The sequence below is a fragment of the Engystomops pustulosus genome, chromosome 2, assembly GCF_040894005.1.
Source record: "Engystomops pustulosus chromosome 2, aEngPut4.maternal, whole genome shotgun sequence".
Taxonomy (NCBI): Eukaryota; Metazoa; Chordata; class Amphibia; order Anura; family Leptodactylidae; genus Engystomops; species Engystomops pustulosus.
In genome coordinates this window covers 206,845,215-206,859,315 of record NC_092412.1, presented here as the reverse complement: position 1 = coordinate 206,859,315, position 14,101 = coordinate 206,845,215, and the positions used below count along the sequence as shown (strand labels likewise).

At 39.2% G+C, this 14,101-nt stretch overlaps 1 protein-coding gene across 2 annotated transcripts in view; it reads left to right on the top strand.

The window, feature by feature from the left end:
* Positions 1 to 14,101, top strand: part of IL1RAPL1 (interleukin 1 receptor accessory protein like 1) — a 921,392-nt gene that overhangs the window by 567,966 nt on the left and 339,325 nt on the right. For both annotated transcript variants that reach the window (XM_072137921.1, XM_072137922.1), the window contains exons 4-5: positions 2,707 to 2,893; positions 11,084 to 11,237. In XM_072137921.1, coding sequence (XP_071994022.1) covers positions 2,707 to 2,893; positions 11,084 to 11,237 — 341 coding nt within the window. The remainder of the gene's footprint in view (positions 1 to 2,706; positions 2,894 to 11,083; positions 11,238 to 14,101) is intronic.

The following is a 14,101-nucleotide window of genomic DNA, read 5'->3' as shown; positions in this document are numbered from 1 at the left end:
GGTATGAAAAGCTATAATCAGGAATTAATAAAAGTGATTCCACCCTCTTTACGGTGCATTTGTACACTTGGGCCAAACAAAGTCACAGCAGTATGCAAGGTTGAATTACAATGTAGTGGTTGTTTCAGAAAGATTCCTTTTTATGAAGGACTGAGTAGAATATTGGATTATTATGTTTTTTATATTTTCTGACTTTGGCCAGGTTTGATACTAGGTAAGTGGTAGCTAAATCTATGAAATATCCAGACTGATTTAGGACTCTAAAGAGAGACCTATATCAGAAGCCTTACAGGGGTCGGCATCTAATAGCAAAGGTCTCCAACTAAAATGGTAGCTCACAGCACTGTTAAAACTTGTATACTTTATTTCTACATATTAAAAATCTACATATCAGTACAAAGAAGATCAGTTGATGTGTTTCCCGGTCACAGGATAACCAATTATGGTAAAGTACGGACTTAAAGGAGATCTACCAGCAGATTTAATGATGGTAGACTACCCTCACCTAACTGCTCGTTACCTTGTCCAGTTTTTTTTCAAAAGTTCCAGGATGTCCGTAATACAACAAAACTTACTTTATAAAAATATACTAATGAGCCGGAGGCGACGGCACCAGACTCTTCACTCCGCCGAGTGGTAATTTTTTTCGCCCCCTCGCTATAACTATGCACCCCTTGTCACTCCGACTTCGGCCACAGAAAGCACGTCCCCTGGATGTCTGGAAGTCTTGTGCTTGCTGGATACGAGTTTGACTGTGCAGGGAGTGACATCAACAGCTTTCTGTGGCTCCAGTGGAAGTGACGAAGGGTGTATAATGAGAGCTAAGTATAAGACACACATAGTGAACTTGCCCCGAAAAAACTTTTTTGTTGCTGGCAGAAGTTGTAGGTCTTGTGGCCTGCTGGCAGCAGTACTCAGGGCTTTCTGTGATATGTGAATAGATGGAGGGGGCTATGCATTCATTACTGTTTGCATGTCACATCCATGATAAGTACTTTCATATCAGTGGTTGGAAGGATGTGCCAGGGAAATCCGCACACTCTTCTAACCACTTATATGAGAGCAATGGTTACATAGCCCCTCCATCCACTCAAAGCCAACAAGACATGGAATGTTGCAGAAATCCTGAGTCCTGCTGCCAGCATGTCATATGACCCGCGGTTCCAGCCAGCAACAAAAAAAGTAGTGGGTAAGTACAATATGGGTAACACTTGTACTTAGGGTCTTGTAATAATGTACTCTTGTACACTATTAGGATCTGATAAAGTCTCTTATTAGTGGCCAACCCTTTCAACCCCTCCAACCGCTGTTAAAAGCAATAGAGAATTGATATTTAAATTCTATGAGGGCTAGATTATTTTTAAAACAGTGGTCATAAAACAGTCACTATATATCAAAATATCAGTGGAGACTGGCTATACATATAAGATATATTATATTATATACATAAGATTGATAGATTGATATCAGCCAAACCCACAAATTTCGACATGAATGACCAACTTTCTGTTGGGCTGGGGGTTGGGAAAGGTAAAAGTAAAAGCTGGCTCAACATGCATTTGCCTAACCACCAAAAATTGATAAAAATAGGATTTATAAAATATTCACAAATGATAGTTACGCTATAAATGTGAATGCATCTGGAAATCATTTGGAATCACTGACCTTGTTTGGAATAGTTTATTTAATATAAAAGCTTATGCATTATAACAAGTAGTTCATGTAAACCCGCACTTTTCATGAACCTACACTATGCCCTGTTAATAATATTGAAAAAAGAAACAGTATAATATAAGAAATAGTAATATTTACACATGTGTACCAACATGGGGTTTTCCTGAACAAAAAAGATCATTGAAGGACAATCTTGAGATGAAGAGACGATGAAGAGTACTATGCTGTTTCTTTGTATTTACATGATACATCTTTATATAGATTCTATTCTTTTGATCATGTCCTTTGACAGCATGTAAGTCCCTATTATTATAGCCTTTATTATCCACCAGACAGCTTGTTGCACTTTACAAATGGTGTTGTCACAAATGGCGTTTTTGTATATTGAAGCATGAAAATTCTCCATAAGACGGATGTGGAAATACAAAAACCTTGGGTTCAAAGAAAAGATAAAGGATCAACTATAATACAGAGAAACTTTCAAAATACACCAGAATAAAACCAGAATGCGATAAAATGAAAAAAATGAAAGGTCACCTAGGGAGAGAGTGCGTAATATATATCATTCCTACAATATGCATCTTACAAAATGAAAGTCACTCGCTAATCCACTCAAAGCAATAAATACTATGGCCTTTTAAAATCTCAGCTAATACTAATTAATCTGGTTTGCAAAAACGGAAGCTATTGTTTCTCAGGAATTCTTTGCATCTGTTGGTTATAAAAATAGGACAACATTCTTGTACAGCTGTAATCACTCGCGCAGCCTCGTTGCATAGGCATTATTAGCTCAAGACAGAAAATAAACAGATTTGACAGAATTGTGCATAATTTCAGATTTGAAATAAATTATTTCTCGAGGTATGAAATTACTGCATTCATGTCATAATCCCATAACACCCTAAGGCATCATTGACATTTATGCAGCAAAAAGTGATAACATGTAGGGACCTTGCACGATACAGTGACACATTTTCTTGAAATCTTCTTGGTTGTTTCTAATTTATATTTTATATTTCTGTTTTTCTGCAGGAATTCCACATACTGCATGAAAGTTTCGATATCCTTGGCAGTCGGGGACAATGACACTGGATTTTGCTATAACTCTAAAATGAAATACTTTGAAAAAGCTGAACTTAGCAAAAGCAAAGAAATCCTATGCCCTGAGATAGAAGATTTCATTATGCCATACAGGGAGCCAGAAATCAAGTGGTACAAGGTACAATACAAGATTTATCTGTGTTACTTTTAAGTGTAAATTTAGAAATTCAAGTTGTATACTCAGCACTGTAAAATGTCCATTTTTACAGCAAAAAAAAAAAATGAAGTGTGAAGTTTCAAGTTAGTGGAACTCCCAAAAATTGGATAAAATGTTATGGCTTTTTTCACTTTTTGGCCATTGTCTCGATTTATTTAGGTGAAAGATTTTGACAAATCATTAGTGACAAATTTCCAGTAACAATAAATTCCTGTGTAAGGCGTATCAAAGAAGGTTACGTTATCTTTGTGTCCTAGATAAAATTAGCAGTCCAAAATCAAAGACATTGCCAAAATCAAGAATTCACCTTTAATAATTCTTAGGTGGCAATAAAACAGTCATGATGCTTAAACATTAAAAATATACTGTACTTAGAAATTCAAGAGAAAAAACACAAAATTTGACAAATTAAATTACCTTTGGCTAGTGCTTAACATTTTGTCCCTGTGAACATATAATTACATAGTAAAAAAAAATAATTTGCAGAATAAAACCAGTAAAAATCCTGACTTGAGTTCTGCTACACTGGGCTTAAATATGTTGTGCCCATATAACCCATGACACATTTTCAGCTAATTACTGGCCACAGCAGCATATGCCATGAGATTCATGGGGTCAGTTATTGACTGGGTTTTGTTGGTCACATCGGATTTACCACCACACAATTGCTTCATCATCTCTAAGAGAAAGGGGATGATTGGAGCTTTTAGGATTTTATTAAAAATAAAATAAAAAATTTTAAACCCCCAAGGCAAAGGTGTCAAACTCATTTTCAAAGTGGGGACACATTAACCTAAGTATTGCCCTAAATGGGCTTTATGTAATTTTGGTACTGTAGATTGAAAGCTATATTACTGCACAGTGCCCCCATCCAAGCCAGAGTGCTCCCACAGTTCTCTAATACCAGCCAGAGTGCTCCCTTATCTGCCAGTGCCCCCACAGTGCCCTAATACCAGCCACAGTGTCACCCACACCAGCCAGAGTCCCCCCACATAGGCCTAATCATTGCCCTAAAGGTATAATGACAGCTATATTACTGCATAGTGTCCAAAGGCCATCCACAGTGCCTTCATGCCATTGTGTCCCTACGTTAGCCAGAGTGCTACCTTATCTGCCAGTGCCCCCGCAGTGCCCCAATACTAGTCAAATTGCCACCCACACAAGTCAGAGCCCCCCCCACAGTGCCCCCATGCCAGCCAGCGTGTCACTACAGTGTCCCAAGGCCAGCCAGAATTCCCCCATACTAGTCACAGTTCCTCCATTCCATCCACAGTGCCCCTATGCCAGCCAGAGTGACACCACAGAAGCACAATAGCATACAGAATGCCTTACAGTGCGCCCATGTCAGCTAGAGGGCAGCCACAGTACCCCAACAGTGCCCCCATTTCAGCTACAGTGCCCCTATGCCAGCCAGAGTGATACCACAGAGGCCCAATAACAGCCAGAGTGCCCAACAATGTGCACATGTCAGCCAGAGAGCCATCCACTGTGCCTTCACACCTACAAGAGTGTCCACACACAGAAGTCTTAGTGATACATTTACTCCCTGAACAAGCAGCAGTCTACTACATTCCTGTGTGCACAAGCTATATGCACTGGCTCTGAAGCCAGCATACACAATGATGTCATCACATCACAAGTGCCAGAATGTACCATTGTCACACCCAGGAGAAGTGAAGACTGCTGCTTCTTTGAGGAACCAAGGCAAGGTAAGTATCTAAATAACATCCCCTATGCTGCAATCCTGGCTAGCACAGCATAGGGGAAGGGGAATGGGCCACACAACACAAGGCCGCAGAGTACTTCAACCTTTGGGTACTTGAGCTTGGGTCTGACTGATCCGAATATATACTGTAATACTACAGTATATACTACTGTTGATCTTTACGAGCACACTGTTATTAATTGGGTCAAATGAAAAGCCTGGGAGCGTTACACAGGCTGTCAGGCCAACCGAACCCCCTCTACCCAATTACGTCACGGGTGGCCACAATCTGGCCTAAGATCATGCTGTCCATGAGCTGCTGGCATACCCTGTGGGTTTGCAGGGGGCATGTAAGTGGTTAACACCTCTGATCGCATGTGTTGGCATTGGGTGTTTGCAATATTATGCAGCACACACCCAGTGTGTATGAAGAAGCCTCAGCCTGTGAAACCTCTTCAATACACCTGCTGTCATGCCAGTACTTACCAGTGTTTTCTAGTGTTGTAAGGGGTTAATTGAACATTGTCAAAGAACATCCATTATGTTATTATTACTATTATTATTGTTATTATCATATTATATTGCATTTCTACTCAGATTGCCATACACTGCTGTGAACCATTCTCTTTATTTGCTTCACTTTTCTCAATGATATTTTCTTTCTGTGATTGTTTCCCTTCAAATTGTAGCTGGTCAAACTCATTCTCTTCATAATTATCTTTTCCTTTCATGCATTTATAGAATATAATGGCCTAGTAATTGGTTCATGGCATTGCTGCATTTTATCTAGCGCTTGTTTGCGGTAATAAAGTAAAAAGTGCAACAAAAACAGCAACTAAATTCTGACACTTTTATATTGCCTGTGAGAGATAAAATCCCAAGCCATTTCACAGTTTAAATGGATTCATGCCGATAATGTTTGCTCCCAACAAAAGTAACAGCTGGAAAATATTTACTTTCCATAGAGAAAATATATGACTTTTATCACATAAGATTCACATACTGACCATATACACACATGTATGTAGACATTATACAACCTGTAGACCTTTGCCATATGATTTGTAAATTCTATTTCGATATCTTCAATATATCACCCAGTTCATCACAATATTACAACGGCCACCATGTATTTGGTGCAGTAATACATTTTCTTACATAGGGTAATACTGTTTTGTGGCTCACAAAGGGCAGTAGGGCCCATGTCAAAATCAAGAACATTGTGAAGTTTGGTAAAATAATATATTTGACTGTTCTTTCTCTCATTCAGTATCCTTATCTTAATTGCTACGAGATAACACAAGACATCCAGGCTTGTATCCAATTACCCCAAACAAGGCCCATTCTTGATAAGAATCTGATGGAAACCAATCAAGTTTATCATAAGCATATTGAAATATGAAATTAATCTAGAAGCAATAATATAAGTAGATTATTTGTCTCTAGCTGTGGACACATGTAAACAAGACAGCAGTAGAATAAGAAAAATAATCATTATTTATATAGCGCCTTCATATTCCGTAGCGCTTTACAAATCATAGGGGACATATACAAATATAATATTCCATTACAGAGTACAAACAGTCATATAGAGCAATAGGAGTGAGGGCCCTGCACACAAGAGCTTACAGACTATGAGGATGAGGGGGGGACACAAGAGATATAAGATCGTGTATAATGGTCCAGCCATTCTTTATAAGGGAACAGTATAAATAATTTAATAAATATAAATTCTGCGGCTTGAACCAGTAAACAGCAACCATCTTATATACAAGGTCCAAGGTGAAAGTGACTGCAGAGAAGCCTGGAGCTTGGTATCTGGTGTTTGCCGGATAACTGATGGGAGGAGGGCATAAGATGGATTAGTAAAGAGAGACTTTACATTTCATGCATTTAAGGAGTGTCATAGACCTGCCTTAAGAGATGGATTTTTAGAGCACTTTTAAAACTTTAAACTATAAAAATACAGAAATGTAGATATTTTTCTAATTTATTAAACAAGAAAAACTGAAATACCACATGATCATAAGAATTCAGTCCCTTTGCTCAACTCAATACTCAAGCAATACTCTGAAGCAACTCAATACCTTAAGCTAATGAGCCACAGAGGCTTTTTGGGAATAATGGAAAAAGTCTTTACCAACTGGATATGGGGATCCTCTACCTCTTCCTTGCAGATCCTCTACTTTTCCCTCAGGTTGGATGGTGAATATTGGTGGAAGCCATTTTCTAGTCTCTTCAGTCGTTCAGTTGGATTTAGGTCAGGGCACTGGCAGGGCAAGTCTGAAATGATCACAAAGCTGCTCTTAATCTACTCATTTTCTATTTTAGCTGTGTGTTTAGGGTCATTGGTTGGAAGGGGAACCAGTCTGAGGTCCAGAGCACTCTGGAAGAGGTTTTCATCCAAGATATGTCTGTATTGGCCATATTCATTTTTCCTTCAAATACAACTAGTTGTCCTGTCCCTGCCCACATAGCATGATGCTGCCACCACCATGTTTGAAAGGGGTCTGAATACTTTCCGTATCCACTGTATCACTGTCTTGACAGTGAGATCCAAGTGATTAGGTTTAGTTAACTACTCCTAAATATATGGCTCATTCACAATACTTGTTGAATGGTTGTTATAGTTGAATAAAACAAATCTTGAATGTGTGAACTACTCCATATTCTGTGATTAAAACATGGATATAAAGTAGCTTTACTGTGGCACCTAATCTTCATCAGCATTTCATTATCCTCATTACCAGTTATTGGATGTATTCAAGGTGCTGAGAAGCTTCTCATTCAATTCTTGACAATCAGATAATTGAACTTTATATTAAAGATGCATAATATCTTTGACTAGAAAATTCACTCATATAAACGGATAAGAGAAGTTGTGATATACTACTTGTAAACTTACTGGGGCACATTTACTAAGGGTCCGCATAGCGCATTTTCGTCCGGTTTCGTCGACTATTTCCAATTTGCGCATTTAAGTGGGCTTTTTAGCGCACGTGATCAGATTTTGGTGCAAGCAAGCGTCAAAAAATGGGGGCCGTGGCCAATGGAAAACCCAACTGATTCGGACTAAGCAAGGGATTTACAATTCAAATTGTGTCGCAAGACAATGTACTCACATACACCGGGAAAAAGCAGTTAAACTCCAGCAGACTGACCGGGGAAGCGACAGATGCAGGAAAATGGATGCACGATCTTGAAGAATCGCGCCGGACTTCATCCTCGTCGGAGAACGCAGCTTGGGAATTGCGACAGGACCGGGTAGGTAAATCTGCCCCACTGTATGTCAGGTTTCTTTTTTTTCTCTCACGGTTTTGCTATTCAGATTCTAATTACAGTGAAATTACCATCAATGGGTTCAGACTTGGAGCAGGGATAGAATTGGGCTTATCGGTTTCAGCCCTTGGAGTAGGTTTGCTGTGCTGGTTGCAATGCTATGCTCCATCTGGAGTTATAAGGATCAACTTCAAAAGGGAAAGTCTTAAAGAGGCAAGTTGGCAAAATTTTGATCAAGTTATAAACAAAACCTCATGTTCATTCTTAAAAATTATTGCTTAGGAGCGAGTATTTCCCCTGCCCGAGATCGAGCATTTAATTAAGAAAAGACAGTGAAGAACAGTGAAGAATACAATTAAAACAGTGAACACAGTGAACATAGTGAACACAGAATCATTTAAGTGAAGAACACAGTGAAAGAACACAGTGAAGAATACATTGCAGATGTTCCGAACATCTGCTAACTTAGCCGAAGACACGATTGCCGACACTTGAGCAGGCATGCAGGAGCAGAGGCTGTAGTGGAGCGGAGCGGGGGCTGGAGCGGGCATGGAGGAGCAGAGTGGGGCTGGAGTGGGCATGGAAGAGCGGAGCGGGGCTAGAGCGGGCATGGAGGAGAGGGGCGGGCATAATGGAGCTGGCATGGAGGAGTGGAGCGGGGGCTGGAGCGGAGCGGGGGCTGGAGCGAGCATGGAGGAGCGGGCATGGAGGATTGGAGCAGGCATCACGGAGCGGGCATGGAGGAGCGAAGCGGGGGCTGAAAGAACAGTGAAGAACACATTGTAGATGTTCCGAACATCTGCTAACTTATCGGAAGACACGCGCGCCAAACGGTGTTCTTCACAGTAGTATGTGAAGAACATTATGTGTGAAGAACACATTGCACATGTATGGAAACATCTGCAATGTATTCTTCACACATATTGTTCTTCATATACTATTGTGAAGAGCACAGTTCGGCACACGTGTCATCTGATAAGTTAGCAGATGTACGCAACATCTGCAATGTGTTCTTCACTGTGTTCTTTCAATGTGTTCTTTCAGTGAAAACTTCTGCAAACATCTGTAATGTGTTCTTCTTTAGTGTTCTTGCATTATAAAAGGATGCAACAAGTAGGATACTGGTCAATTGCTTTCAAGTAGAAATGAGTGAAAAGATTTGATTTGCTGCAACTTTATCAAATTTTTTTCGAAAGCAATATTGTTTCTTCTGTCAAATAGCTCTGAAAATAGCTCCATTGAGGAGCAAAAACATTGCACCTGTACCATTGGTGTATAAAAGCACTGAAGTCTCCCAGTGTGCTGCTTCTCTGTGTATATTTTGTTTCATCAGTTTTATAGGAATTCTTGATGTTTTTAAAAAAATAATTCCCTCACCCTCCCTCAGTTAAGGGATGAATGACAACCGCCATTTTCAAATATTCATAGGAGTGAATCATAAAAAATCTACCACCAGCATGAAAGACTGTATGCAAAGGAGCCTGAGGGGCTCCAAACTCCATTAACACCTAGGAATCCTGGAGCCTCTTAGGCTCATTTGCATACAACCCTTCATCCTGGTGGTAGATGTCCTTTAAATTTGAAAGCCTGAATACAGACCTAATCTACAAGTCTACAAATTGACACACTCATTGTCATAAATTATGAGTTATGAGGCCCCTTCTTATGGTCCATAGAGCAACAGATAGCACCTCCTCTTTGATTCCTTTTATTCCCTTATTCCCCTTATCAAAAGAGATGTTAAATCGTTTCTGGTGTTGAATGGAATTTGGAATTTTTATTTGATACAGGCTTGGTGTCTCCAAGCCTCATGGTGGGTAGTGTGTCTTAAAATAGCTATTTAAGAACATAACAAAATTGGACTTCAAAGAAAATGTAGCCATAAAACAAATATTTCAATTTTTGGTCAACGAATCTGGATCATCATCCCCTTATAGTCCTGGGGTGTCGAGTATCAAGGATTTCATAGGAAGGGGGCCAAGAAAATGGCTATTAGACTATTGGGACAACATTTCATAATGTTGTTTGGTATTGTTATATTTGTTAATTATCTAAAGAATGTGTAATCTTCTTCTCAGGAGACCCACGTGAGAAGATATTACATGGAAATATGTCCCTAGCTTTACATCTTGATTCAGGTGTAGCCACGCCCCGATCACATGAGAAAGGGGGTGGATCAGGTGGTTAGATAAAATGAACATGCCACCATTGAATTCTGGTCAGTTCAGGAGATGCATTAATTTTGTGGAGATCTCCAGGTTTTTTTTCAATTGGTTTCTCCCCTGAGGATCAGTATGCCAATCAAATTAGTGAAAGGTCTGTTTCTTCTTTATTTTGTCCCTTTTTATTTTACTGTTTGCTGTTATGTATGTCTGTTATTTCACCATTTTTGTAAGTAAGTAAGCATTGTGCCTATTTTGCATATTAAATAGTCCTTTAATAGGTTTTTCCTTGTGCTCTATACATTCTCATAACTCTGGAGAGGTGAATTACCGCTCAGCATTGTTACCTTGTGTGTGCTAACAGTAGCTATATGCAGTGAGTTTATATGTGCTAGTAGTAAATATAGACAGTGTGGATCCAGGTGATCTGTACAGCAGAGCCGTAATTATGAGTGGCGGCAGCTGTGACAAAGTGAGAATGGGTGATTATATCAGGGTGCAGAGTGGCTCTGTGCAGTAGCGTTCCATAGGTACATAAGTGGTAGGGGGGTACATAGTGTGATTATGAGCCCCCTGGGCTCTGCGTGCTTGGGGTGTAATGTTTGGGAGTCAGATGTGTTTGGTTTCCCTGACTTAAGAATTGAGTTGACTGGGTGTGCTTTGTGCTAGGGGAGTAGGAATTAGCGTAAGGGCGCCATTTTGTGTGAGTGGCCGGGGCTTAAGGGCTAATCTGTGTTGTGACCCGACGTAAGTGCACCCCGTGTTTGGACTCCGGTAGGTGGGGTTCGTGACACTCATCTGTAGTTGACAACAATAAAAAGTCGACTCCCAGTAATTGAGAAAATTCATTAGTGTGGAGGCAAAGTAACTTCCAAAATTACCATATGGATGTGATGTGTTTGTTAGCAATCATTCTCTATCTCTTAAAATTGATTCTAACGAGTGATAAAATGATGACAATAAGGTTTATTACCTTGCTAATTAATATTTTTTATATTTTATCAGGAATGCAAAGCAAAAACCTGGAGGCCCAGTATAATAATGAAAAGGGACACGCTAGTTATCAGGGAAGTTAGAGAGGACGACATTGGGAATTATACCTGTGAACTGAAGTATGGAAGTTTTTTAGTAAGAAGAACGACCGAATTAACAGTAACAGGTAATTGCAACACATTTCCCTTATTCAATGTAAACTTTGATTGTTTTTCTGTTATTTATATTTTAATATATTGCATAAATTCAGCTAATGTATTGTATTAGATTTACATAATGTATTCCAGTCAGTAATGTCTTTGACAGCTGGGGTCTAAAAATTATAATCACTAGTTCACTGTTCCAGGAAGGGAAAGACCTCTCAACCCTTTTATTGAGAATTCACCCTCATAGAGAGGACTTGACACCCCTGTTAACTGTTTCAGTCAATACTTATACACCATGTAAATTATGTGAAATAAACATTCTGGAGAATCTTTAAATTGTTGTAAAATGAATAAATTGCCAATTTGGTGTTACCCTCTAGAAAGGTGCTCCTGCAGAGACCTATTAGACGTTGTCATACTGTGACTTTGGCCTGTAGTTTTCTCTGTAGTGTTTTTTTGTTCAATATTTCACATCATTTAAAGTGTTTGGCCGCTGTACCTCATGATTTTTGTAATGTGTAATAATATTCATCTACAAAAAGTTCTTCACTGCTTTATTAGCATGCAAATTGAAGACTCCCTGTCAGCCTCCTATTACCTCATCAGCCAGACTTTCCTGACCACAAAATGGCAGCAGATGTAGAGTCATGTGGTCTTTATCTGTCCATGTCAATCACCCTGCCAGGATCTTATGATAGTATTCATGAATATGAGATCAAGGTCCTGTCAGGGCAATTGTTTATTGACAGATCTGACAAAAGCCTCCATTGTAGCCATTTTAGGGTCAGGGTTGTCTGCCTGCTGAGGTAAAAGACAGGAGGAGATGTATATGAGTAAATTACCTAATATCCTGCACCCCACACGTATACACACATTACAAAAAACGTATATGGTAAAGTAGCCAACCCCTTTTAACATTGCTACCTCTGTATGTAGATTGAGTGCTGTTAGATTTATAACATTGCTATCTCTTTTGCTTTATTCATAGACCTGCCTATTACTGTATACAGAGAGTAATGGTAAATTAATACTTTCGGTAGATAAATATAGATATGTTCCACAGATTTTCAAAAGTTTATCCGATGAGGAGGATTTTGTGCATTCATCCATATTACTACAAACATCCTTTGATTACGTTGGCAGTCATAGTTTTGGAACACATTGAGATTGTTGTTTCAGTTGCACAGAGCTAAAAGTCTTTTTAATATATAAAATAAGCTTGATCATAAAGGGCTTTAGTGGAATTCTGGAAAGTGCCCCAGGGCCCAGGGTTGGTGTAAGGGGAAAAATAAAGTATGTTTACCCTGTTCTGGCTCCCAGTTCCTGCATTGTTCAAACTGTTCGGCAACTAACAGTCCCAGCAGGGTCAGAATTGTTGGTTGTCACTGGATCCACTTCAGCATATCAGTGGCTTCAGTGGACAGTAGGTCCCAGTGTAACCAACTCTAACAGCCTTGCCAGAAGTGTCATTGGACAGGTGGCAGGAGCAAAACTGGAAGTGGAAGCTAGAATAGGGTAAGTATCATAGTATAATATATAAGGTTGGAAATAGATGCAAGTTCATCAAGTCCAACCTTTAAGAATTAGATAAATGTTTTATCCCCATAACCCGTGATATTTTTGCTCTCCAGAAAGTCATCCAGGCCTCTCTTGAACATATACATAGAGTCCACCATAACAACCTCCTGCGGCAAAGAGTTCCACAGTCTCACTGCTCTTACAGTAAAGAACCTTTGTCTGTGGTGATGGTAGAATTGTCTCTCTAGGCGTAGGGGATGCCCCCTTGTCCTGGTCACAGGTCTAGGTATAAAAAGATCTTTGGAGAGATCCTTGTACTGCCTGTTCAGGTATTTGCACATTGTAATGAGGTCTCCTCTCAGTAATCTGTCAGTGTACCAAGTGTACTTGTACTTTTGAAGACTGTTACAATAAGGAACACAAGTATGTTGTCCATGCAAAGTAAATACATCAATTTGTTGTCCATAGAAGAAGAATACTAGACCTCTGAAAAATGTTATGCTAAATGTATTATTTCATACATTTTTCGTTACATATTGTAGACTATAGATGTATTGTAGACTTACTTTATCTTGAAAGCACAATGTGCCACAATCATAAAACCTTAGGTATTTATCGTAAGAATACGGTGACAATAGAACTTTGTAAGGGAGGAATCTCAATAATATGCAGTAGCTACAAATAATCAGTAATTTACTGGGGCTTTTCTCCCACCATACATTATATGCATAAGCTTGATGTGTCCCTCTACACTTCACAAATGCATGCATCAGCTATGTTAACATTTTAAGATGTCACTGCAGAAATAACTCTTTTTTTTTTCGGTGACAGCAGTTTATTTATGACAAGCTGAAATACATCCTAAGCTCACAATTTGCTGCACGGAACATTTTAGAATTTCCACAAATCCATCACTAACCGAAATAAAGCGCGTAGAAAAATGAAAGTTGCCACCACTCACATTCACCCTGGCTGTTATATTTATTTCTCAATGTAACACTAATAAATAAAGATCCTTTGATAACGGCGGGTAATACCCACCTGTCAGATTAAGGCAATTGCTCTGGGTTGTAAAATAAATGTGAGGAATCAATCATGCTCTGGGAAAAATCACTTTTAGTATCAGCCTGTGATTTTTTCTTAGTATATAAAATAAATTAATTTTGTGGCAGGGGACATTTAATTATTGTGTAGTGATTAGGCAAAATGGCACACATCAATATATAATTTTATGCTGGCTTCTAATAACACTGCGGCTACCAGATGAAGTCTATTTTTATTGGATTCATATCAGCCTTGCTGTCAGTTACATTGTACAACAAATAATGTATGCACTTAGGCGAGGGCAGCTATAAAGCTCCTACCC